This window comes from Corticium candelabrum, chromosome 16 (assembly GCF_963422355.1).
Source record: "Corticium candelabrum chromosome 16, ooCorCand1.1, whole genome shotgun sequence".
Taxonomy (NCBI): domain Eukaryota; kingdom Metazoa; phylum Porifera; class Homoscleromorpha; order Homosclerophorida; family Plakinidae; genus Corticium; species Corticium candelabrum.
This window is the reverse complement of record NC_085100.1, coordinates 5,982,816-6,008,999: the sequence shown is the minus strand read 5'-3', so window position 1 is coordinate 6,008,999 and position 26,184 is coordinate 5,982,816. Positions and strand designations below refer to the sequence as shown.

The 26,184-nt window shown below is 41.8% G+C and overlaps 4 protein-coding genes across 6 annotated transcripts; 2 read left to right on the top strand and 2 right to left on the bottom strand.

Annotated features, from left to right (window-relative positions):
- The first annotated feature begins 234 nt into the window (after positions 1-234).
- Positions 235-3,890, top strand: LOC134191802 (uncharacterized protein K02A2.6-like). The gene has a single exon (XM_062660425.1). The coding sequence runs from the start codon at positions 777-779 to the stop codon at positions 3,888-3,890; it is 3,114 nt and encodes a 1,037-aa protein (XP_062516409.1). The 5' UTR covers positions 235-776.
- LOC134192297 (uncharacterized protein K02A2.6-like) lies at positions 2,141-5,039 on the top strand. Its single transcript, XM_062661019.1, has one exon. The coding sequence runs from the start codon at positions 3,917-3,919 to the stop codon at positions 4,916-4,918; it is 1,002 nt and encodes a 333-aa protein (XP_062517003.1). The 5' UTR covers positions 2,141-3,916; the 3' UTR covers positions 4,919-5,039.
- A 1,568-nt stretch (positions 5,040-6,607) lies between these two features.
- Positions 6,608-8,508, bottom strand: LOC134192239 (uncharacterized). 3 transcript variants are annotated; one of them, XM_062660955.1, is made up of 8 exons: positions 8,395-8,508; positions 8,027-8,311; positions 7,793-7,963; positions 7,626-7,719; positions 7,362-7,559; positions 7,140-7,297; positions 6,955-7,067; positions 6,608-6,875 (listed from the first exon to the last, which is right to left on the bottom strand). In XM_062660955.1, the coding sequence occupies exons 2-7, from the start codon at positions 8,285-8,287 to the stop codon at positions 6,978-6,980; spliced, it is 972 nt and encodes a 323-aa protein (XP_062516939.1). In that variant the 5' UTR covers positions 8,288-8,311; positions 8,395-8,508; the 3' UTR covers positions 6,608-6,875; positions 6,955-6,977. The 3 variants fall into 3 exon arrangements, 2 of the variants coding, with proteins under 2 accessions (XP_062516939.1, XP_062516938.1); XR_009971912.1 differs by having other exon boundaries at positions 6,608-7,067; positions 7,140-7,244; XM_062660954.1 differs by having other exon boundaries at positions 6,608-7,067.
- A 112-nt stretch (positions 8,509-8,620) lies between these two features.
- Positions 8,621-10,123, bottom strand: LOC134191801 (uncharacterized). The gene is made up of 6 exons (XM_062660424.1): positions 9,961-10,123; positions 9,805-9,887; positions 9,493-9,548; positions 9,031-9,431; positions 8,863-8,963; positions 8,621-8,790 (listed from the first exon to the last, which is right to left on the bottom strand). Exons 1-6 carry the CDS (start codon positions 10,121-10,123, stop codon positions 8,665-8,667), a joined length of 930 nt encoding a protein of 309 aa, XP_062516408.1. The 3' UTR covers positions 8,621-8,664.
- Between the last annotated feature and the right edge of the window lie 16,061 nt (positions 10,124-26,184).

The window sequence follows — 26,184 nt, the reverse complement described above, 5'->3', positions numbered from 1 at the left end:
TCTAAAGGGAGGGCGTGGTTTACGTTTAGTCGAGTCTCGTTCTCGCTAGAACGAGCCAAATCCATTGATTGTCACGGATCAAGATCAGTTACCTAACACCTCTACGTTGCCCTATATTTCATATCTAGACAATTGCGTTGGACCAAGATCTCGTGTCCGAATCTAGCCGTTATCCGAAACTAGATACGGGACTCTAGTTATATGCGTACGTCAGCACTGTCATATGGATTTACGGCAAAACGGACAGTTGGATCGACAAAACGACGATGCCAAATGAATGCAATTTGATTCCATAATGCATGCGCTAAAAATTGATGCAGGGGTCCCCTTTCGAGGGGTCGACTCAATTATATTTCTTGGCAAGAAGAGTGAAATAATTCTCTATTTTGCTCCCGTACGCGACTAATAAGGAAATAAAATTGAGGCGTGACAAAAAATGGAAAGAAAAAGCTAGAAGAAGAGAAAAGTCTGTTTTCTGAGTTTCTGCGCGTTAGTTTGACAGAAATTATTGCTACGCAACCATTGTTACGCGCCTACGCGACCATTGTTATGCGAATAGGTAAGTAGACGAGTGAGACGATTGAAACGTGAACGAAGAATTGAAGACAACTAGAAGAAGAGTGTTGTGTTTGTAGATGCTTGCTAGCATACGGGAACTGGGGTTTGCGGTAGATAAAGGATGACTGAACCGGTGTTTGAGTCAGTGTTAGAGTAGCGGCCGTTAACGTGTGTTGAAGAGTACATTGAGTGAATACACGACAATATTGGCGACGAGGATGGCGACTTCAGGCATTCACCCGCCTCCTCCTTTCCTTCCACACCCGGGGGAACCGGCGGTGCCATGGAAGCATTGGTTGTCCGCTTTTGACACCTACGTGGCAGCCGCGGCAATCAAAGACGAAGCAGACAACAAGCCTCGACTACGCGCCCTTTTGACTCATTGCTTAGGACTGGAAGGGCAGCGGATACTTTCGACGGAGACAGAGACGGAATCATACGTTCAGTTACGTGATGTGTGTGCGACGTTGTTCGGACCGAGACTCAATTCTATGGTCGAGAGATTCAAATTCCGACAAAGAAAGCAACATCAAGGAGAGTCCGTGAAGCAATATGTGTTTGCTCTGAGACAGCTAGCAGCCACTTGCAAGTTTGGACCGTTGCATGACGAAATGATTAGGGATCAACTTATAGAAAAGACGGTTTGTGGTAAAGTGAGAGACCGCTTGTTGGAAGAAGATGAAGATCTTACTCTAGACAAAGCAATTGTACTGGCATCACGGATGGAAGAGGCGGCTAGGGATTCAGCAGCTATTGCGACAGTGTCAGGTAGCGTAATGGATGCAGTGCCAGGAGGTTTAACTAATACAGCTTTGGGTCAATTGGCACAGGAGTCACGTGGGATTCGTCAAGTACAGACACGGCCAGGTAAAAGCGGCTGGAGTAGCAGAGGAGACGGCAAATGTGGTAACTGTGGGTTCTCGGTTCACAAGGGTTCAACATGCCCAGCATCAACACAGACCTGTAGAAAATGTGGGAGAATAGGACACTACGCACGTTGCTGTAGGTCAAAGAAACAGTCACAGATCCAGGAAGTTGATTGTGGCAATGAGCAAGGGGTAGAGTTGGAGACCGTTCGAATCAATGTTGTTGGTGGTCAGTCCAGTACACTCGAGTATCGCCAATGCGTTTGCGAGTTAGCTGGTGTCAGTTTGTCACTTGTTATTGACTTGGGGGCGAAGGTTTCAGTGCTGTCAAAAAGGTCATATGATCGATGGTTTTCTTGGAGTAAGCTGGAACCAGCAAATCGAAAGCTAGTTGGTTATGCAGGATCGCCAATAAAGGTGTTGGGAAAGGCAAAGCTACCAGTCCGATACCGGAGATGTCAATTAGCAGAGTTTCCATTCTATATTACAGACAAGGGGACAGACATACTAGGTCTCGACTTGTTTGATGCCCTGGGATTTCAAATTTGTTGGGATCCAGAAGAACTAGGCAGTCATAGTGTACAAGCGGTTGACTTGCTCAACGATGGAGTTACTAAGGGAGGTTGGAGTCGGAGATGGCCTAGGGTGTTCAGTGGATTGGGGAAAGCCAATCACTTTGTTCATTGCCCGTTAGTGAACACCACCGTACCACCGATTATGCAGCCACTTAGGAGATTGCCACTGGCTCTACGAGAGAGGGTGGCAGAGGAGTTGGATCGTTGGGAGAGTTTGGATATCATTGAAAAAGTGGATTCATCCCCATGGATCTCAAATTTAGTAGTTGTATGGAAGAAATCAGGGGCAATTAGACTCTGCGTAGACCTTCGAAGAGCCAATCAGGCAATCATACCTGGCAAGCATCCACTTCCAACAATGGAAGACATAGCGGCAGAGTTTTATGGATCTACAGTATTTTCGAAGCTGGACTTAAACCAGGGGTACTTGCAAATACCTTTGGCAGAGGAAAGTCGCTTTATTACAGCATTTGTAACACATAAGGGGACTTACCAGTTCAAGAGAATGCCATTCGGTTTGGCATCGGCCCCAAGTGCCTTCCAGAAAGTCATGGTTACGGTCGTAGCCGGAATACCAGGAGTTGCTGTCTACATGGACGATATTGTCGTTCATGGGCCAGATCGACCAAGTCACAATAAGAGACTGAATGATGTGTTTCAACGACTACAACATCACAATTTGACACTAAATGTGGACAAGTGCACTTTTGCAGTTAAGGAAATATCATTTGTGGGACACAGTATTTCGGCGAGTGGTATTCGTCCTCTAACATCTAACATAGAAGCAGTTGAAAGACTGAAAGAACCGACATCAGTGACAGAACTAAATTCATTCCTCGGTATGACAAATTACTACCTCCGGTTCGTGCAGGGCTATGCTGATATCTCTTCTCCTTTGCGGTGCTTATTACGGAAGGATGCCCATTGGGAATGGTCCACTGAATGTCAAACGGCATTTGACAAATTGAAACAGCTTGTCACATCAGCACCAGTTCTTGCCCACTTTTCATCCACAGCGGACACCTTTGTGTCGTGTGACGCTTCTGGAGTAGCTATTGGGGCAGTATTGTCTCAAATACAAGATGGACAGGAACGTCCTGTGGCATATGCGTCCCGTGCGTTGTCACCAGCAGAGCAGAAATATGCTGTGGGAGAACGGGAGGCATTGGCCTGTGTGTGGGCGTGTGAGAAGTGGCATGTATTTTTGTTTGGACGACCGTTTGTACTTCGTACCGATCACCAAGCCTTGGTATCACTGCTATCTGCGTCAGGAACAGGTCAAAGGCCATTGCGATTACACCGGTGGACAGAACGGCTGTACAAGTATACATTCCGCGTGGAATATCGACCTGGTCATTCCAATCAAGTTGCTGATCTACTGTCGAGGTCACCAGCTCCAGCTGAGAATTCAGCATGGGACTCTGATGATGTGGAAGAATGTATATTATTGTTGAGCACATGGAGCCCGGGGGTACCCTTGGATGAAATGGAAAGGGAGTCAGGTGCAGATGCAGAAATCCAAACGGTTTTAAGGTGCATCCGGGAAGGATGGCACGATGTCAAAGGAGAGTCCCGTCCTTTTTGGAATGTTCGACACGAGTTGGCACCTGTGGGTGGAAAGTCGAGTTGTCTGATGAGAGGGAATCGAATAGTCGTACCAAGGTTGCTGCAGAAACGGGTGCTACAGCTAGCTCATGAGGGTCACTTGGGGGTTGTTCGTATGAAACAGAGATGCCGAGAGTTTGCCTGGTGGCCTGGGATTGACCGCCAAATTGAGCAAATGGTGAGAGATTGTGAGCCCTGCCTTGTCAGCGGGAAGTCTCGCCAACTGTACATGCTCCATTACAACCTACTCCTTGGACAGCGGTACCGTGGCAACGACTTCAGGTAGATATCTTTGGAGAAATTCAAATAGCAATGGCTCACCAGCGATACGCTATTGTAGTTCATGATCTGGGATCAAAGTGGCCAGAAGTAAGACTGTGCTCACAAGTGCGGACGCAAGAGGTTGTGCAGTTTTTGGAAGACCTTATTGTTAGGTGGGGGTTTCCTGAGTCGATAACAACGGACAATGGACCTCAGTTCCGGTCGTATGAGTTTCAGCAGTGGTCACGAGAACGGGGTATTCGCCATATTCTCACACCACTGTATCATCCAAAAGCAAATGGAGGAGTCGAAAGATTCAATCAAGTGCTTAAACAAGGCCTGAAGACAGGGTTGTTGGAAGGACGTTCAGTGGAGAGTTCAGTGCAAAGCACATTGTTTAATTACCGGTCTACGGCGCATTCACTTACGAGGAAATCACCAGCAGAAGTTATGTTGGGCCGAAAGCTTCGGCAGCCCTTATCCCAGATGATTCCTAGGCAAGATAAGAAGGGATCACTTCAGCTGAAGAATGCGGACGAGGTCGTGGCAAGGAAACAGGCAGCGATGAAGGCATATGTAGATCATAAAAGGAGAGCTAGAGCTTCGTCCTTTTCTCCCGGAAGTTGGGTAAGAGTAAAGCGTCCGCTAAGAGGCCATAAGTTGAAGTCGCAATTGTCCGATCCAGTAGAAGTCTGGTCAAGGGTAGGGAAGGACACTTACCTGCTACAAGATGGACGTCTGTGGCATGCTGACCAATTAATTGCTGTGGCGAAGCCAGCTGGTGTTGCAAATACAGCTGCAGTACTCAGCTGGACTGATGGGGAAGAGGAGATCTCAGAAGACATGACAGGAAATCAACACGATGGGGGAAATGTCGAAGTCGAAGGAGAGGCAGCAAGTGATGCAGGCACTGCCCATGATCATGAAAATGAGACAGAAACAACAAGGCCAAAACGAGTGAGGACAAGGCCCAAACGCTTCGAAGATTTTGAGGTGGAATATGCAACTCGATTAGAAGGGGGAGAAAATGTTGTGTTTGTAGATGCTTGCTAGCATACGGGAACTGGGGTTTGCGGTAGATAAAGGATGACTGAACCGGTGTTTGAGTCAGTGTTAGAGTAGCGGCCGTTAACGTGTGTTGAAGAGTACATTGAGTGAATACACGACAAAGAGCAACTGATATTCTGTTTTCTTAGTTCCCGAGGTTTCGTTGACAGAAACTATTGCTACGTACCACCACCATTGTTTACGCGAATAGGTAAAGACAGAACGCCATCGCTCGCCAAATACAATGCTAGCGAGCATCTACTATAGTATTTTGCGTTCAATTATCCGAACCCGGCGTTCAATTATCCGAATCGGGCGTTCAATTATCCGATTCAGGCGTTCAATTATCCGAGGTAGTTTGTTCAGTCATTCACTAAGACACCTAATAGTCTAAAAATAATAATGGGTGCTCATTGCATTCCCACCTGTGCGAGCGAGCACGTACTATACAGCTGCAGAGTGAAATTTTAAAACTACGTCTAGAATACGTTGTTCAATACACTAGCTGTATTTAGTAAAAAATCAGGAAAAGAGAGCTGCTGCTAGATACCGTAGTAACATGCAGACGCATTGATTCGGGTAGCATTTACATAGTCAAAGCGGCAAAAAGCAAAACACGACTGTTGCATCTATAGGTGTGTCTATTACTTCACACATCGATCGCAATGAAATCTCATTCTAGATTACCGCGATCAACACAACTCGATACTCACTCACGTGTACAGCTCACAACTGTCGAAAGCTTCCTCAAAACTGATCACTCTCTCCCGTGTCAGGTGTAGTAAGGAAATAGCAGGGAATTCAAGGTTACACCATGGCTACCGTGCTTTGAGAACATGGGAATTGCAAGGAAAAGCAAGGTAAGCCATGATTACCGTGCTTTCAAGGCATGGTAAGAACTGGGCATTCATAGTCACCCTAGATTCCATGCTTTCATGGCAAGGTAAAATTTATGGTAAACAGGGTATGATGCCAACCTTACTTTCTATGCTTTCATGGCAAGATAGAAATCGTGATAGTTTTGCTCAAGCCACATATTGTATGCTCTTCCATAGCAATATGTAATAAGTATATGATACACAAATTTAAAGAATTTTACTCATATCCTACTTTATGGCATCATCATGATTATCATTATCATCATCATTATCATCTTCCGACATCATATATTATTATAGAACACAAACAAACAATATCATCAGCGTAATCTCTCGTACATGTAGAGTAGTCTGCGTGATTCCCATTATTATTGTAACATGCATCCAAGTCATATTAACAAACTCGTTATAATTATTTGTGATTCCGTGTGACTCCCTGTCGTTTCGTGTAATTTGGCCATCGCTCCCGTGACTCGATCCCTGTAATATATTCAAAAAGTTTCGTAGGAGTTTGGTCTCCCTATTACGAAGTTGTGGGGGCAATGTCTGCTTGTCTTGATAAAGACGATTTTGTCGTGAACGTCTTCTAGTCTGACAATTCTAGGCATAGAAAAAACGAAACAAGTAAGTCTTACATAATTGGTAGTCTCATTACAGACATTCTCATTTAATCACGTACACATGCATGCTGATAATGTACACTTGAACACATGCATGCACGAACGTAAAACACATATTGTGTCAGCTCTGACTGGCTTTGCTATTTTTGCAGACAGCTAACAGCATCGAATATCTGTCTTCTTGGGGAAGCTCTCTTCACAATTGTCAGCATCTCCAAAACTGCGTACAGCTTGTTTTTGCTGACATCAACAAGCCACCTCTGCACTATGGCGCACATATTTGTTTCAAGAGAAACAACGGTCGGGTCCCTTCGCTGAAAAGCTTGGTAAGTTCTAGCAAAGAAGACGGTATTCCGGCGTTGAATCCTAGAACACTCACGTAGATTTTCCCATGAAACGCCTAACTCTCTAGCTAAAGCTAGCACTGTGTCTTCTTTGTCAATTTTTGTAACAGGTCCGAGCGTTCTAAACCTGATTGAAATATCGTACGCAAGCTTGTAGATCAAAACCACGAAGCCTAAGTTAAGTTAATATAAGTTCTCACGTTGAGTACTCTGAAGAGAATGGTCAACTTCTGGTGGCAGATTTGCCGGAGGTAGATGTTTTTGGACTGAAACTCATTTCACTTGCTTTCGCATAGGACAACATCCGTGCAATCTGTTTCAATAATAAAATCATCTTTTCAAATAAAACAGAACAAACAATTGCAAACATTCTTTCACATTATACCTGGCAGATGACATTGCCCGTGCCATGGGCCAATTTTTTGATACATCCATTCATGTCTTCAAACGAGAAGTAAGAATGAGTCCAAAGAGGCCCCCAATTTCTCACCTGTTGTGAAAGGTGTCTAAGATTATGAAAATTTAAAGCCCAGATGTTAGCACCTTTAAAATTATAAAAAAACCTTTAATTATTAAAGACAAATTGAGTAAAAATTTGTTGAAATACCATATAATGGCTCTAGTTGCTCACAAAAGGCCTGTAAGACGGTTTCTGCTCTCTTAATAGCGTCTTCAGATAATTTTGCACTAAGAAAGATAAAAATTTCCTCCGTCAACAAGGCAAAGTGATTCAAGTAGCAACTGGGCAAAATTCCCCAAAGACAGGGAATACCGTAAAACAAAAGCCAAGATCTGAACTCTGACGCTGCAAGACGAAGATTTATACTTCAATGCATGTCTAGCCACTTCGTATCTATGTATATATGCAGACCTTTCCAGCGTCCTAACCACTGTAGACCTCGAGGCACTCTTTTCACATAGTCGGGAGGCTTAATGTTACAAAGGCATTGGTCTATCAGCTCTCTCTAGAAACGAAAGATAACTTTCTAAATTTATGCCAATCGAGACACGAGCAAAAACAAATAGAACACTTGCCACCTTATTTCCAATATAAAATCGTTCTCCTTTGTGCTCGTTATCAATCCAACGGTGCAACAGCGTTTTTGTGACTCCTAACAGAATACCGTGCATGTAGTCGATGACAGTGCCTCTCACTGGGTCAAAATGGCACAAAAGAAGCACCTGCGAAGCGGTCTTTACTCCTGCAGTCTAATATGTACTCGTAAAATTACATGAAAGAAAATAACTGCATGGAATAGCTAGAGGACTAACTATGCATGCATATCTGTTGTTGCAATCGCACTGCTTCTCGTGCATTTCGTTTAAAGGACTCTTTCGTTCTTGCTGGAGCTTCTTCCGAGAAGGGAAAGACATGGACGTGCCCGCGTCGTCTCGAAACATGCACACCTTTTTGTTCGCAGAGTAGACAGCTGTAATTGCCAGAGTGATGAGACATACATAAAACGTCAGCTTTTGCAGGTAAGTCTGCGACACAAGCAATGGCTTTGGCTGTGCAATGAACATGATGAGCATTTCCGAAAGGCTTGCAGTCAAAGCCTAAATACAGTGTATAATGATTAATTAATTAGAAACATTTCTCAGCGTGTCCTAGCTCGATCATAGGTATACTGTTCTCTAACCTTTGCGGCTTAGATTGTTCATACCTTCTACAAACAGCATTACAAGCGATGTCATAGGCGGTTTGCCTTGCCCTTGCCACAGCCCACACAAAATGCAATTTTTGCGTTGAAATCTTTAGAACGAAAAGAGTAATTACTAGTAGTTTGTCTGATAAATGCCTAGTACATTATTGTATGGATGGTGGCAACTCATTGATTACGGCAAAAACAGGCCAGACGTTGGTTGATGAGGACTTGTACAGTAGTACACCATCGGTATTAAGAGTAGAGTCACTGCAGAGCGTGTGAGAGAGTTGTGTGTTTCCTTGTAACACATTCCATGACATATGTCATTGATCGTAGAGCTGGAAGACTGCTCTCGTTTGTAATCAAGCATGATGTCCCAAACACCCGGTCCTATATATAGATCACAAAGATAACAAGTCTTAAAAAAGTCAAGTTCTATTATGATCACTTAATTAGGTTTACTTTCCAAAACAAGGCGAATCTCATCTTCCAACGATGTGGTTGCAATGAATGAATGTCTTCTTCGAAACATCTGATCTTCAAGCGTGCCTTTGTACCTAAGTCTGTTCCAACAACATTCAGACTGACTCTATAGATACATAAATATTGATGACCAGAATAATTTTCTACCCTGTACAATGTGCTGTTGGGCAAGAAACGATGGAACAGTCTTCAGGATACAAAATTCCACACTCACTACAAACGTCGTGCAAGGTGTGATCAGTTCGAAGATCAAGCAGCTTCTGACTCTTAGATGAAAGACCATCCAGGTTTTTTCACAAGAGTTTTCTGTAGAGCAGTGTAGTCTGATTAAGTGTAAGAGATCTGTTGTCATTCGCTGATTGCAGCTATGGCGCGTGATGAAAGCAAGTACGGCAGTCAAGTGCTCTGACTTATTAATAGGACAGCCGTCGTACAAAGGCTTGTCCATGTCGGAAGAGAAACTATCAATGTCAATTTCTGAGTCTGTAGACGAATTATCTAGTTCTTCAGAAGATTGATCAGATATTTCACAGTCTGTTTCAAACGAGCTACCAAATATTATATATAAGGAAGACTGTTCTTTCCACCTTAATTAACAAACAAGCTAACCTCATTTCTACATCTTCACAATACGTGCTGTCCATTGACTGTACCTCTTCCATAAGCTTTAATCAAATTTTTGTTTAATTAATTAAGTATAAATATTTAAATTTTACAAATAAGTAAATTTATTAACTTCAGCGCTTTTAATTGAACCTTGACGACAACAACAGCAACAACAACAATAACGACAACAACAAAGCAAGTTTAAACTTCTTTATAGACTGCCATAGTATCTGCATGTCGTACCACCTACACGACTCAGCTGCCTGTCTGTTGCATGCTTATAATAGGCTTCAACACTATACTGACAAACATTACCGGCATGTTAGATCGTAATTGTCCTGCACTCTTGTCCATACACTGCGTACGCTTGGGAGCGACGGGACAGGTAGAAGAATTGACTACAAAGGCAAACGAATGCATTCCACAAAGATCCGAGTATGTGCTGCCCATCTCTAGATCTACTAGATATACCGTAACTAGTCGTCGGTCTTGAAGATTTGACGTAACTCGATGCCAGATGTCTTTGCACATTATATTTACTAATATAGGTCTTGAAACAGCGCAAACATGTCCAACAAGAATCCTCATCAAGTTTGACGTAGTCGAGTACCAATTCGTTGGACAACGTCCTCATTGAATTATGTACTCATGATGGCGCGCTTGTTTCAACGTGGGATCAACTAGTACCGGTGTCTTGACTGAGTGTAAGACTAGGCAAGTTGCCGACATAGTCAAGCTCGGTGAAAGAAATGGCCATCTCCCCGAAAAAAGTTGCTCTAGTATTCTGGCCCGAAGAACGGCAGTACTCTGTCGTGGAATCTAGTGACCTGGTCGACAGAAGGGAAGAAGTTGATGAAACGACTATGGTTCGCTGGGGAGGCTCTGTGTATCCAGCAAAAATTCTGAAATTTTCAGGTATCAATTATTTGTGCCCATCAACTGTACGAGCCTGAAGTCGATTTTGTGTACAATGTCAATAGATAGGCGAGGCCCTCTTGCACACGAGGTCGACGTGCTCGTGAAGAATCTGGAAATGGAGCAGGGAAACGAAAAAAGACTACCGAAAAAGCGGTCGTTTACAGAGGTCGACGTCTTCTCCAGCTCTTCGTCAGCTGATGATGACGATCCCCCACTCGCTAAGAAAGTAAGTCATTACCTTAGGTCTTCTCTGCATGCTGCCGTATCCTGTCCGGTTGGTTGAATTGACGGGCTAAATAAGTAGCAGTCTGGTGTTATATCTTTAATTAAAATTTCTTTGCAGCTGGCCAGATCTAACCGAGCACGTTCAACTGCTCGGTATCAATGTGGACTAATGGTGTCAGAAAGAATGGACCCGGATTCACCTGCAGCTGCAGACTTGAAACAGCATTGGTTAGCTGAAGTTTTGACTTAAGAAACGTTCGCGATTGATTGTGTTTTTGATATATTTCTACGTAACTGCGGCGAGCCTGACAAAGATTCAGAAGAGATCAATATTGAAAGCAATATTGAAACCAATTTGTCAGTTGGTTTAGCTAGACATGCAAGATTGCCTTTTACTAATTAATATGGCATAGTTATGTTATAATCAGATTAACTTGATTGAGGCCATAAGCTAATTATTTACTGTTGTTTTGACAGCAAGATCAACCCTCTGAACAATTAAATTTACGAGAACGAGTACAACGGCTGGAAGACACTGTGAGAAAGATGGTAGATAACTTGAAAAAGGTAAGATTCAATTGCTGCTCACTGCTTTAATTAAGAGAACACCCTGCGTGCATTTGTTGTACGTGTTGCATGATAAACTCTAGATAAACAATTAATTACGTCACAAAACAATTTTTTCAATTACTAAATCAACGCTTTTATTCTTTTAGATCATTAATAGAAGAACTAGAAATGAAGAATTAGGAAGTGACAACGTAAGTCTTCTCAATTAAACTTCATCCTGTCTTTAATTTATTACTATTAAGTTAAATAATGTGTTAATTGTTTTAGGAGAATGAAGATGGCAATAATATAGACGTGGTTTGTGGTTTTTCGTCATTGTTAACACAAATTCAGAGATTTCATGATTGATGTCGTTCTAGCCTTTGTTGAAAGAAAATGCAGAGCTGCATCATCCGCTTCCGTCGCTCTGAGAGAGTTAGCTGCAATTGTCTTTACAAAAGACGAATTAATTAGCAGCAGTGTACGTGGTCTGAAAACCCACAAAGATAAACAAGCAAAGCCTTGCCTGCCACCAAAGAAGCTTGAAAAATTACACAGTGAGTACTTATATAGACATGCAGTATGAGCACAGTTTACAAAAAAGCTACTTTTTGAATAATATATACTCCATGCATGGCACGTACACCCTTTAAAGCGAACTAAATTGCTTGTAAGTTTTCAGTCTGGAATTCATGCAGCTAGAATAGTCAACATGTGTACGTACAATTGAAGCAACACTCCATATAATGGTATCATCGCTTAATGACTATAAGTTCCATGCTCTCATAATAATATAATTTGTTTTAAAGTCATTATATGCAAGCAACAAGAAAGTCTAGTCTCAGCAAGATTATTAACACACACGTACAAGTACACTACGCCTTAATTAATTACAATAGCAAGTCAGTTGATAGAGACTACCTGTGCACTGTATACCGCATGCTCATGGTAGCATTCAATAATCGAGTCACGAAAAGTAAAAATACAATGTAATAAGTTTGTGTCGCTATATTGTGCAAAGTCGCTAAATGCCAGAAGCTGATCTTGGTTTGTGTGCCTAGTCATTATCAAGAAGTACCATGACATTTCCAGTGGAAAGATCAACCAAATCTGGGAGACAAAATGAAGTATTTGAGAGTACAAGGCAACCAATGACATTGCATGAATGCGTATTATAGCTAGAAGAGTATGTTGAGATGTTAATTGTGCAATACAGAGATTTCCAATCACCATTTCTTGTGCCAAATAGAGTTCCCGCGTGTGAACAAATGTCTGATTCATATGAACAGCTATACTGCCCCTAGTTTTAGCACCACTGTTATTTCCATGGATCCATGGAAGCAAGAAATAATTCCATGGAAATGTACCATACTTGCACAGAAATAATAACCCTGATTGCCATGGAAAATTTCTCCCCTGCTTTTAGGGTAACCATGGTAAAAATATCATGCTTCCATGGAAATTTGCCATGAAATTTCCATGGAAATTCCATGGAATTCCTTGCTTTGTCTGGCACGGGCTAGATAATTAATGTGTGAAGTACCATGAGTCTAACTTCATCAATATTTCACTCAGCTAGATTTAGACGTCCTCTATGGAGCGACAGTCGGCAAGCGAAATATTTCAATGCAATTTCAGTCACAAAACATCGGCCGCGGCTAGCGAGATGGCATCGGCCAGGTGCACGGGTAGACTAGCTACATACTGCTGAATGCACTCGATGGACAGCAAATCAGTTTTGTTCGAAACAGCTTCGTACAATTAATCGACCCTTTACTGTCGTAAGTGACTTGTTTCTTTAAATTTCTTTGAACTGTGTACTTTGCGCGCTTTCTTCAGTCAATAGTGTCTAGCGATGACGTCACATGAAGTGTCACAGTTAGTTACGTAAATCAATAGTCAAGCTAACGGAGAAGCGCCTAGCCAACGGTGTAGACGTGTAAACTACTGTTCCTTCAATTCGCTCGTGGAGTGGCTAGTTAGGAGTGGTGCGCAACGCACAGTAAAACGCGCATGCCTAGCAGTAAGAGAGCAATGTTTCCATGGCAATGTTAGCAGTTGTTAACTTTCATTACATCAGCTAATTATTATTAGCAGCTAAGAACAGCATTACCTGTCACAAAAACAGCTAGTACAAGACGCTATATAAGTTAAAATGCTGCTTACGCCTAATTCAATCTTGTTGCCATATCAATAATTACAGAGTGACGTCACATAACGTGAGTGTCAATTTTTGGCACCCATCGAGAAAAACAAACAATTATTCAAAATGATTGATTTGTAACAGCTGTTCCCTGGGTGTAGGTGTGGTAGAACGCTGTCACTTAAGTGAGCATAGTTACCATAGAAACATCTCTAGTGATGACGTCTCATGATGTAAACTATTGTATGTTTACTTTCTTCAAAACTAGCAAAGAACGATTCGAATTTATCAATTCCTAAACGATTTCCCCGGGGGGTAAGGGGGGTGGCGCACGAACGGACGCACGGACGGACGTACGCACGGACGAACACTCAGAGTACCCCTTTGACGCATTAGAGAAAACTCGCTCGCTCGCAAATTATTACTAGTAAATGCTCGGTTAGCATTGTGTTTGGCGAGCAATGGTGTTCTGTCTTTACCTATTCGCGTCACAATGGTTGTGTTATGAAGCAATAGTTTTCTGTCAAACAAACGCGGGAACTCAGGAAACAGACTTTCAGTTGCTCTTCTATAGTATTTTTCTTTCAATTATCCGAATCCGGTGTTCAATTATCTGAACTCGGCGTTCAATTATCTGTTGCTTACGGCTGTTGTGCAATATCATGGAAACTAAATAACTTACATAGTCTGCGGTTAGGCAGCTGCTCAAATATCATCATTCATCAGCTGTCTAGACGCAATAATTTGTAATTAATCTTGACTTTAGCGTGAATTTTTAGCGTGTGTTGTACGATAATTTCTTTTGCACTAATCTTAGTGTCCCACGTTTCCGTGGAGGTCTAGCTAAGCTGTCGTGAGCGAACTAAATCTACATATTTAGGAAGCCTACAACAACGTCTTGCTCTGCCAATCGTGGTGTAATCCGCATACTTTGTAAACCGCGTGTCTAGCGTGATACCATCACAGTCCCCATCATGCGTCGTAGCGGGTTTTTAGCTATCAAGAGCTCGAATTTCACTACTTCACCTTCCCACCTTTCTTGAATCAATCATTTAGTGTTCAGCTGAAACGGGAAAGACGTCATGAAAGAAATGTGCACGGTTTTGACTTGACGTATCAGACTGAAACAATTATTTCTATAAATTTGGTACTTCTAAGACAGAACATTGGATAATTGAATGCATGAATCGGATAACTGAACGCCCAATTCGGATAATTGGTTGCCTGAATCGGACAATTGAACGCAAAATACTATAGTTGTCTTCAATTCTTCGTTCACGCTTCAATCGTCTCACTCGTTTACTGAGATAGTCGCGTAACAATGGTCTCGTAGTCACGTGATAATGGTTGCGTCGCAATAATATCTGTCAAAGTAACGTGCGAAAACTAAAAAAACAGACTTTTCTCTTCTTTTAGCTTTTTACTTTCCATTCCGTTTGTCACGAATCAGTCTCCTTTGCTCTTTAGTCGCGTTAGGGAGCAAAATCGAGAGTCGTTTCACTCTTTTCGCCAAGATATTGCAATTGAGTCGACCTCTCGAAAGGAGTCCCTTACTTCAATTTTTCGCGCATATGTTACGGAGTCAAAATTGCATTCATCTGGCATCGTCGTTTTGTTGATCCGTCTTTCCGTTTTGCCGTAAATCCATATGACAAGTGCTGACGTACGCATATAAATATATAAATATAAAAATATATAAATAAAATATATCTCAAGCTCAATTGACATGACAAGAGAGAGGCTCGCTTCGCTCGCCAATTATATTTATATATTTATATATTTATATATATATATATACGTGCGTCAGCACTTGTCATGCGGATTTACGGCGAAACAGAAAGACAAATCGACAAAACGACGATGCCAGATGAATGCAATTTTGACTCCGTAACATATGCGCTAAAAATTGAAGCATGGGACCTCTTTTGAGGGGTCGACTCAATTGTAATTTCTTGGCGAGGAGAGTCAAACGACTCTCGATTTTGCTTCCTTACGCGACTAAAGAGAAAAGGAGACTGATTCGTGACAAACGGAATGAAAAAGAAAAGCTAAAAGAAGAGAAAAGTCTGTTTTTTGAGTTTCCTCGCGTTACTTTGATAGAAATTATTGCTACGCAACCATTGTCACGTGACTATGCGACCATTGTTACGCGACTATCTCAGTAAACGAGTGAGACGACTGAAGCGTGAACGAAGAATTGAAGACAACTAGAGTATTTTGCGTTCAATTATCTGAACTCGGCGTTCAGTTACCCGATTCAGGCAAGCAATTAACCGAATTGGGCGTTGAGTTATCCGATTCGGGCATTCAATTATCCGATGTTCCGTCCTAATTAGAAGTACCAAATATAGAAATAATTATTTTAGTCGCACATTTCTTTCATGACGTCTTTCTATGATGCTCACTCACGTTTCAGCTGAACAATAAATGATTGATTCAAGAAAGGTGGGAAGGCGAAGTAGTGAAATTCGAGCTCTTCATTAGCTAAAAACCAGCTGCGACGCATGATGGACAGTTGCATGGTATCACGCAAGACGCGTGATTTACAAAGTATGCGGATTACACCACGATTGACGGAGCAAGGCGTTGTTGTAGGCTTCCTAGATATGTAGATTTAGTTCGCTCACAACAGCTTAGTTAGACCTCCGCGGAAACGTGGGACACCAAGATTAGTGCAAAGAAAATTATCCTACAACACACACTAAAAATTCACGCTAAAGTCAAGATTAATTACAAATTATTGAGTCTATACAGCTGATGAATGATGATATTTGAGCAGCTGCCCAACCGCAGACTATGTAAGTTATTTAGTTGCACAACAGCCGTAAGCAACGGATAATTGAACGCCTGAATCGGTTAATTGAACGCAAAATACATTAGAAGAGCAACTGAAAGTCCGTTTCCTAAGTTCCCGCGTTTGTTTGACAGAAACTATTGCTAAGTAACGCAACCATTGTTACGCGAATTGGTAAAGACAGAACACCATCGCTCGCCAAAGACAATGCTAACCGAGCATTTACTAGTATATCTCCAGCTCAATTGACATGACAAGAGAGAGGCTCGCTTCGCTCGCCAACTAGTAAATGTTCGGTTAGCATTGTGTTTGGCGAGCGATGGTGTTCTGTCTTTACCTATTCAGTGATAATTTGTGTAACAATGGTTGCGTTACGTAGCAATAGTTTCTGTCAAACAAACGTGGGAACTAAAAGAAACAGACTTTCAGTTGCTCTTCTATAGTATTTGGCGTTCAATTATACGAATTGGGCGTTCAATTATCCGATTCAGGCGTTCAATTATCCATTGCTTACGGCTGTTGTGCAATATCGTGAAAAACTGAATAACTTACATAGTCTGCGGTTGGGCAGCTGCTCAAATATCATCATTCATCAGCTGTATAGACGCAGTGATTTGTAATTAATTTTGACTTTAGCGTGAATTTTTAGCTTGTGTTGTACGATAATTTCTTTTGCACTAACCTTGGTGTCCCACGTTTCCACGGAGGTCTAACTAAGCTGTTGTGAGGGAAAATCTACATATCTAGGAAGCCTACAACAACGTCTTGCTCTGTCAATCGTGGTGTAATCCGCATACTTTGTAAACCGAGCGTCCTGCATGATACCATGCAACAGTCGATCACGCGTCTTAGCGGGTTTTTAGCTAATCAAGAGCTCGAATTTCACTACTTCGCCTTCTCACCTTTCTTGAATCAATCATTATTGTTCAGCTGAAACGTGAGTGAGCGTCATAGAAAGACGTCATGAAAGAAATGTGCGCCGTTTTGACTTTACGTATCAGACTGAAACAATTATTTTTATAAATTTAGTACTTCTAAGACAAAACATCGAATAATTGAATACCGGATCCAGATAATTGAACGCCCAATTCGGATAACTGATTACCTGAATCGGATAATTGAACGCAAAATACTCTAGTTGTCTTCAATTTTTCGTTCACGATTCAATTGTCTCACTCGTTTACTAAGATAGTCGCGTAACAATGCTCGCGTAGTCACGTGATAATGGTTGCGTAGCAATAATTTCTGTCAAAGTAACGCGCGGAAACTCAAGAAACAGACTTTTCTCTTCTTTTAGCTTTTCCTTTCCATCCCGTTTGTCACGTATCAGTCTCCTTTGCTCTTTAGTCGCGTAAGAAAGCAAAATCGAGAGTCGTTTTACTCTTCTCGCCAAGAAATTACAATTAAGTCGACCCCTCGAAAAGGGTCCCTTGTTTCAATTTTAGCGCATATGTTACGGAGTCAAAATTGCATTCATCTGGCATCGTCGTTTTGTCGATTTGTCTTTCTGTTTTGCCGTAAATCCATGTGCTGACGTACGTATATATATAAATATATAAATATATAAATATATAAATAAAATATATCTCGAGCTCAATTGACATGACAAGAGAGAGGCTCGCTTCGCTCGCCAATAAATATATAAATACTAGTAAATGCTCGGTTAGCATTGTGTTTGGCGAGCGACGATGTTCTGTCTTTACCAATTCGCGTAACAATGGTTGCGTTACTTAGCAATAGTTTCTGTCAAACAAACGCGGGAACTCAGGAAACAGACTTTCAGTTGCTCTTCTAATGTATTTTGCGTTCAATTAACCGATTCAGGCGTTCAATTATCCGTTGCTTACGGCTGTTGTGCAACTAAATAACTTACATAGTCTGCGGTTGGGCAGCTGCTCAAATATCATCATTCATCAGCTGTATAGACGCAATAATTTGTAATTAATCTTGACTTTAGCGTGAATTTTTAGCGTGTATTGTAGAATAATTTCTTTTGCACTAATCTTGGTGTCCCACGTTTCCACAGAGCTCTTAGCTAAGCTGTTGTGAGCGAACTAAATCTACATATCTAGGAAGCCTACAACAACGCCTTGCTCCGTCAATCGTGGTGTAATCCGCATACTTTGTAAACCGCGCGTCTTGCGTGATACCATGCAACAGTCCATCATGCGTCGCAGCGGGTATTTAGCTAATGAAGAGCTCGAATTTCACTACTTCGCCTTCCCACCTTTCTTGAATCAATCATTTATTGTTTAGCTAAAACGTGAGTGAGCATCATAGAAAGACGTCATGAAAGAAATGTGCGACTAAAATAATTATTTCTATATTTGGTACTTCTAATTAGGACAGAACATCGGATAATTGCTTGCCTGAGTCGGACAATTGAATGCCCGAATCGGATAACTGAACGCCCAATTCGGATAACTGATTGCCTGAATCGAATAATTGAACGCTGAGTTCGAATAATTGAACACAAAATACTCTAGTTGTCTTCAATTCTTCGTTCACGCTTCAATCGTCTCACTCGTTTACTGAGATAGTCGCGTAACAATGGTCGCGTAGTCACGTGATAATGGTTGCGTAGCAATAATTTCTGTGAAAGTAACGCACGGAAACTCAAAAAACAGACTTTTCCCTTCTTTTAGCTTTTTTCTTTCCATTCCGTTTGTCACGCATCAGTCTCCTTTGCTCTTTAGTCGCGTAAGGGAGCAAAATCGAGAGTCGTTTCACTCTTATCGCCACGAAATTACAATTAAGTCGACCCCTCGAAAAGGATCCCTTGCTTCAATTTTAGCGCATATGTTACGGAGTCAAAATTGCATTCATCTGGCATCGTCGTTTTGTTGATCCGTCTTTCCGTTTTGCCGTAAATCCATATGACAAGTGCTGACGTACGCATATAAATATATAAATACTAGTAAATGCTCGGTTAGCATTGTGTTTGGCGAGCGATGGTGTTCTGTCTTTACCTATTCGCGTAACAATGTTTGCGTTACGTATAGCAATAGTTTCTGTCAAACAAGCGCGTTGACTCAGTAAACAGACTTTCACTTGCTCTTCTATAGTATTTTGCGTTCAATTATCCGAATCCGGTGTTCAATTATCCCATTCAGACGTTCAATTATCCGTTGCTTACGGCTGTTGTGCAATATCATGGAAAAATGAATAACTTACATAGTCTGCGGTTGGGCAGCTGCTCAAATATCATCATTCATCAGCTGTATAGACGCAATAATTTGTAATTAATCTTGACTTTAGCGTGAATATTTAGTGTGTGTTGTACGATAATTTCCTTTGCACTAATCTTGGTGTCCCACGTTCGTGCCCCAGAAGTCTAGCTAAGCTGTTGTGAGCGAACTAAATCTACATATCTTGGAAGCGTACAACAACGCCTTGTTCCGTCAATCGTGGTGTAATCCGCATACTTTGTAAACAGCGTGTCCTGCGTGATACCATGCAACAGTCCATCATGCGTCATAGCGGGTTTTTAGCTAATCAAGAGCTCGAATTTCACTACTTCGTTTTCCCACCTTTCTTAAATAAATTATTTATTGTTCAGCTGAAACGTGAGTGAGCATCATAGAAAGACGTCATGAAAGAAATGTGCGACTAAAATAATTATTTCTTTATTTGGTACTTCTAATTAGGACAGAACATCGGATAATTGAATGCCCGAATCGAATAACTGAACGCTCAATTCGGATAATTGATTGCTTGAATCGGAGAAATGAACGCCGAGTTCGGATTAAATTGAACACAAAATACTATAGTTGTCTTCAATTCTTCGTTTACGCTTCAATCGTCTCACTTGATTACTGAGATATTCGCGTAACAATGGTCGCGTAGTCACGTGATAATGGTTGCGTAGCAATAATTTCTGTCAAAGTAACGCGCGGAAACTCAAAAAACAGACTTTTCTCTTCTTTTAGATTTCCTCTTCATTCCGTTTGTCACACGTCAGCCTTAATTCCTTATTAGTCGCGTAAGGCAGCAAAAAGCTAGAGTAATTTCACTCTTCTCGCCAAGAAATTATAATTGAGTCGACTCCTCGAAAGGGATCTCCTGCTTCAATTTTAGCGCCTATGTTACGGAGTCCAAATTGCATTCATCTGGCATCGTCGTTTTGTCGATACGTCTTTCCGTTTTGCCGTAAATCCATATGACAAGTGCTGACGCACGTACATATATAAATATATAAATATATAAATATATAAATATATAAATATATAAATATATAAATATATAAATATATAAATATATAAATATATAAATATATAAATATATAAATATATAAATATATAAATATATAAATATATAAATATATAAATATAATATATCTCGAGCTCAATTGACATGACAAGAGAGAGGCTCGCTTCGCTCGCCAATAAATATATAAATATATAAATACTAGTAAATGCTCGGTTAGCATTGTGTTTGGCGAGCGATGGTGTTCTGCCTTTACCTATTCGCGTAACAATGGTTGCGTTACGTAGGAATATAGTTTCAGTCAAACAAACGCGGGAACGCGGGAACTCAGGAAATAGACTTTCAGTTGCTCTTCTCTAGTATTTTGCGTTCATTTATCCGACTCCGATGTTCAATTATCTAAAGTCGGTGTTTAATTATCCGATTCAGGCGTTCAATTATCCGTTGCCTAGTGCTGTTGTGCAATAGCTTGTAAAACTGAATAACTTACATAGTCTGCGGTTGGGCAGATGCTCAAATATCATCATTCATCAGCTGTATAGATGCAATAATTTGTAATTAATCTTGACTCCAGCGTGAAGCGTGTGTTGTACGATAATTTCGTTTGCACTAATCTTGGTGTCTCACGTTTCTGCGGAGGTCTATCTATGCTGTTGGGAGCGAACTAAATCTACATATCTAGGGAGCCTTAGTGACAACAACACCTAATACTCCATCTTCGTGGTGTAATTAAACCCGCATACTTTGTAAACCACTCGTCTTGCGTGATACCATGCAACAGTCCATCATGCCGTCGTAGCAGGGTTTAGCTAATCAAAAGCTCGAATTTCACTACTTCACCTTCCCACCTTTCTTGAATCAATCTTTTACTGTTCAGCTGAAACGTGAGTGAGCATCAAAGAAAGACGTCATGAAAGAAATGTGCGCGGTTTTGACTCTAGTCAGACTGAAATAATTATTTCTATAAAGTTAGTACTTCTAAGACAGAACATCGGATAATTGAATGCACGAGTCGGATAATTGAAGGCCCAAATCGAATAGCTGAACGCCCCATTCAAGACTTTCAGTTGCTCTTCTTCTTGTTGTCTTTAATTCTTCGTTCACGCTTCAACCGTCTCACTCCTTTGCTTAGCTAGTCGCATAACAATGGTCGCGTATTCGCGTAACAATGGTTGCGTCGCAACAATGTCTGTCAAACTAACGCGCGGAAACTCAGGAAACAGACTTTTCTCTTCTTCTAGCTTTTTCTTTTCATTCCTTTTGTCACGCGTAAGTCTTATTTCATTCTTAATCCTGTACGGGAGCGAAATCGAGAGTCATTTCACTCTTCTCGCTAAGAAATTCTAATTGAGTCGACCTCTGGAAAGGGACCCTTGATTCAATTTTTTGCACATATGTTGCGGAGTCAAAATTGCATTCATCTGACATTGTCGTTTTTCGATCCGTCTTTCCGTTTTGCCGTAAATCCATATGACAAGTACTGACGTACGCATATAAATATATAAATATCTAGATATAATATATCTCGAGCTCAATTGACATGACAAGAGAGAGGCTCGCTTCGCTCGCCTATAAACGGTGCACATTTCTTTCATAATGCACCTTGTCATGGAGGTGTGAAGCAGCGAGTGGTTATCGACACAGCAGACGACAAGCATCTTATCAGACTTCCACCATACAGCTGTTGTCTGAATCCAATCGAATATTGCTTTCAGGTCGTGAAAGCGTATAGCAAACGTAGCCCCAGTCAACATGCATGGCGCTGTCGTGCCTACGGAAGGTCAGACTCTATCACCAGCTAGACAGCAACTGCGTTACACATCTTGCCGATGGAGCCACTCAAGCGATAGCGCCCGCTTGTTACCTGAATTCTTTTTACCATGATCTGAAGGTGAAGGCTCTAGATGGCCATTGGGCTGGAAGACATTTAGATTATTCAGTTACGAGCCTCTAAGAAAAGGGACTTTGTAAAAGTCACGAGACTTGGCGAGTAGCGTACTCTAAACGTATAGGGCTGAACTGACTTCCGGTCTGGGGACTATGTGGCTGGCTGGCTGGCTATGTCTGTCACGCTACAGGAATGTGCATGCCTCCTTAGTGTGGCCCAATCACGAAGCATTAATTCCTTTATGTCGTACGTGGCAACCGAAGACAATGGACGAACAGCCAACCGTAGGCGCGAAACTTCCTTGAGAGAGCTTTCTCACCAGAACTGTGTAATTCATGTTTGCGATTGCTAGGACCTGTCGGAAATAAACAACAGAACTCACCTGTCTGCAACTGCTGACCCAAAATCGATCGCTTTCTTGGTATTACGATATTTATACGGGAATCTAATATTACGTAAGAAGAGATTTATGTCCCGTATAGCATAATCCGGGGTATTTTCGCTCACGGGCAATTCCACACACTTTTGAATTCAATTACTTCTCATTTCTTTCAACGGAGACGAAATGGAACGCGTGAACACTCGCTGGATAGCTTAGCGTTCTGCGCTCTAGGTAGCGGCAAAATACCTATGTTTGTGAGCCGGAAGAATTTCTAGCTAGTGTTTTTCATGCAAAGGTGAGCATCACCTTGTAGAACAAACCGTCTAACTTTTTAACTAGCAAGTTGTTTGGTGACTTCATACTTCCAAAGATAGACACACCACTATCATTGCTCGTGCATATCGCGGAAGATAAATCACCAGCTGAAATTAGTCGATCACGGGAAACTTCTCGTCATTCATGGGGGCCTTAGTAGGGTGCAAAGTGGATATCACATCATTTCATTGTAAACTGCTATATATACTTAGCAAAAGACCATCAAAGAAGCAGGCATGAGTTAATGAACGGTGCAGAGCCTGAGAGGAGAATCAGGAGACAGAATCAGTAACATCTCGGGTGGACCATAGCTAGCATTCGCAGAAAACCTACAAAAACTTTAACTTTGCTGTATGTATGCTCAAGTCGTAATTCTAATGGTTATTAAACTATACACCAACCAGGCGTCGTGTTTGTAGCCATCAGAGGGAGAAACGGCAACTGTGCGGAATAGTCCCACCACTGATATTTGACCCTAATGCAGAAAACGTTCAACCGCTTGCTTGAATAGTTGCATGATGCCAAGAACAGCTGTCCACGTATACTACAGTAGCAAACGAATAAACCTTACGCAGGTAAACGCGGGACGCAATCATCTTGCAGAAGATACCGGTCATCTAACTAAAAAGTGTGCGGAATTACTCCGGATTACCCTATGATGACTCTACTTACGACTAAAGACTATTGACTACAGTCTATTTACGGACTTTGCGGTTACGCGAAAGGACAGTCGCTATGTAAGATATTAAATACATTTTACAAGTAGCACGTTTAGATAAAAAGAAAATAGCGTGTGTATTTGTAATTCTTCGCGACAATTACTCCTCCTAGCGTACGCTGTGTTCAGAACATTGATTTGAAGGCTCATAGCTGTAGAAGCGACGGTGTAGACACAGCTTCAATTGCTAGTTTTAGTTTGCGTAACTACGGTACGTAGTTTACAGTATCTACATGCGTGCAGGTAAACGGACTGTTGCGCAGTAATTCAGCTATGAGTCTCTAAGAAAAGGGACTTTGTAAAAGTCACGAACTTGGCGAGCATACTCTAAACGTATAGGGCTAAACCGACTTCCGGTCTGGGGACTATGTGTCTGGCTGGTTATGTCTGTCACGCTACAGGAATGTGCCACGCCTCCTTAGTGTGGCCCAATCACGAACCAATAATTTCTTTATGTCGTACGTGGCAACCAGAGACAATAGGCGAACGGCCAATCGTACGCACGAAACTTCCTTGAGAGAGTTTTCTCATCAGAACAGTGTAATTCATGTTTGCGATTGCTAGCACCTGTCAGACATAAACAACAGAATTCACCTGTCTGCAACTGCTGACCCAAAATCGATCGCTTTCTTGGTTTTACTGTAGTTATACGGGAATCTAACATTACGTAACCAGTAGAGATTTTATGTCCCGTATACGATAACTCTACTTGCAACTACTGACTATTTACGGACTTTGCGGTTACGCGAAACGACAGTCGCTATGTAGGATTTTAAATGCATTTTACAAGTAGCACGTCTAGAAAGAAAATAGCGTGTATATTCGTAAAAATTATTCTTCGCGACAATTACTGCTAGCGTACGCGGTGTTCAGGACTTTGAAGGCTCATAGCTGTAGAAGCGACGGTGTAAACACAACTTTAATTACTAGTATGTAGTGTTATGTAATTACCACTAACGTAGATGTCAATGCATAGGATAGATGTACTGTAGGCTTACCTGAACTTGACTCTATTGCAACCAAGGAAGGTTTGCTAGATCGCGACGATCAAGAAGTATGCAGCCACAACGTTCGTGTGGTTTGAGAGTAATGTTACAAATTAGTGCGTAGAGACAGCTGATATATCGATGAATAGTAATGATATGGAAGTGTATAATGATTTGAGCATAGTTTGACCAACTCTCCTCGTGCTGGCAATAAAAAAATTGAAAGCAACTGTTACGCACACACGCGCGCGCGCACACACACACACACACACACACACACACACACACACAAACACACGCACGCACACATACACAACGTGATATGGCGTTGTAGGGTGACCATGATGAATACTATACGTATCCAGAGAGATGAGAGAGATACAATCTAAGCGTCAACATACACGAGATTGTCTAGCACTAGAAAGGTAAGTAGATTCATCCAACTTCGTTTCACCTTTAGCGCTAAAATATCAACTGCATGAGCAGTACTGAGCAACATGCAGCCGAATCTGATCCACTTTCGAGACTAATTCATTAAATTACGTTCGCCATGATGAGAGACCCGTATTTTTCTAGCACCAGAAAACAATGAGCCATGAAGATCAATGCTAGCACTGCAATTTAGAACACACTTACCCTAGAGACTTCAAAGGAAGTGTCAGTCTTCAAACTGTGGAACGCCATCTGTGACACTCCCATTTACTCATTTCCTGAGCTAGATGTAAATACGTAGTTTTGACATCAGTCTAAAGCTGGATTTACTGTACCATATGCGAACGCTTGAGCGTCGCGTCGTGTGCGTTGCGTCGTACTAAATTCAAATTGTAAATGACTCGACGCGACGCGACGCGTCTTTGAGCGTCGAACCAGAAGCTGAGCACGTCGCGTCGAAGTAGCACCTTGATTTCGACCAATCAGAGCCAACTAGAAATGCACGTGTGGCTTCCGTGAGTGATAATTACTGATTTTGGCGCTGTACTCGACGTTGAGCTGTCTATAGATTGTGTAGAAAGCTGTCCTTGCTCGTGGATGATCAGCTGCAAGATGTACAAAGACTAGAGCACGGCCCCGTTCCTTGGACACTATCATATTCCGGACGCGAGTTCTCAGTTATCCGTTTTTGAACGCAGTCCCTACCACATCATAAATGTAGGTATCCAAGTTGTAATTGAGCACACCAAGAGAGAGCATTGTACCTCTTCTCTGCTTAGAGTGAGATTGACAACTGTGCGGAGCCTTGCATACCCCGTTCATCGGACAAACACATCGTTCACCGGACAGTAGCGTCTAGATTGCACACACGCATCCTTCGGCCTAGTTAATCAACAACTCTTTACCTACAAATAGCGTTGTTACCCTGCATGTCAGCCAAGATCTGTATGAGTTACAGTCGGTCAAATGCCCGTGGTAACGGACCCAATCGTCGGACGCCCATTTTCTTGCCTTTCTACCTTCTCAGCAACAGCTCCAGGTTTCAAATAACTGCAGTTGATTAAATTCAGCTATCTGAAACGCCGCAGAACGCAGACCACTTGCCTAGAGTGCTTGATGGCAATTCTGAGTCATTTCTC

Bases quoted from the DNA above. Each gene is read 5' to 3' on its own strand.
- LOC134191802 (XM_062660425.1), top strand. From the start codon at position 777: ATGGCGACTTCAGGCATTCACCCGCCTCCTCCTTTCCTTCCACACCCG.
- LOC134192297 (XM_062661019.1), top strand. From the start codon at position 3,917: ATGGCTCACCAGCGATACGCTATTGTAGTTCATGATCTGGGATCAAAG.
- LOC134192239 (XM_062660954.1), bottom strand. From the start codon at position 8,287: ATGCTCATCATGTTCATTGCACAGCCAAAGCCATTGCTTGTGTCGCAG. The intron at 7,964-8,026 runs GTTAGTCCTCTA...AGTACATATTAG, and splicing joins ACAACAGATATGCATGCATA to ACTGCAGGAGTAAAGACCGC. The intron at 7,720-7,792 runs GTGGCAAGTGTT...TTTCGTTTCTAG, and splicing joins GATTTTATATTGGAAATAAG to AGAGAGCTGATAGACCAATG.
- LOC134191801 (XM_062660424.1), bottom strand. From the start codon at position 10,123: ATGAGGACGTTGTCCAACGAATTGGTACTCGACTACGTCAAACTTGAT. The intron at 9,549-9,804 runs GTAATGTTTGTC...ATTTGATTAAAG, and splicing joins AATTACGATCTAACATGCCG to CTTATGGAAGAGGTACAGTC. The intron at 8,964-9,030 runs GTAGAAAATTAT...TTGTTGGAACAG, and splicing joins CCAACAGCACATTGTACAGG to ACTTAGGTACAAAGGCACGC.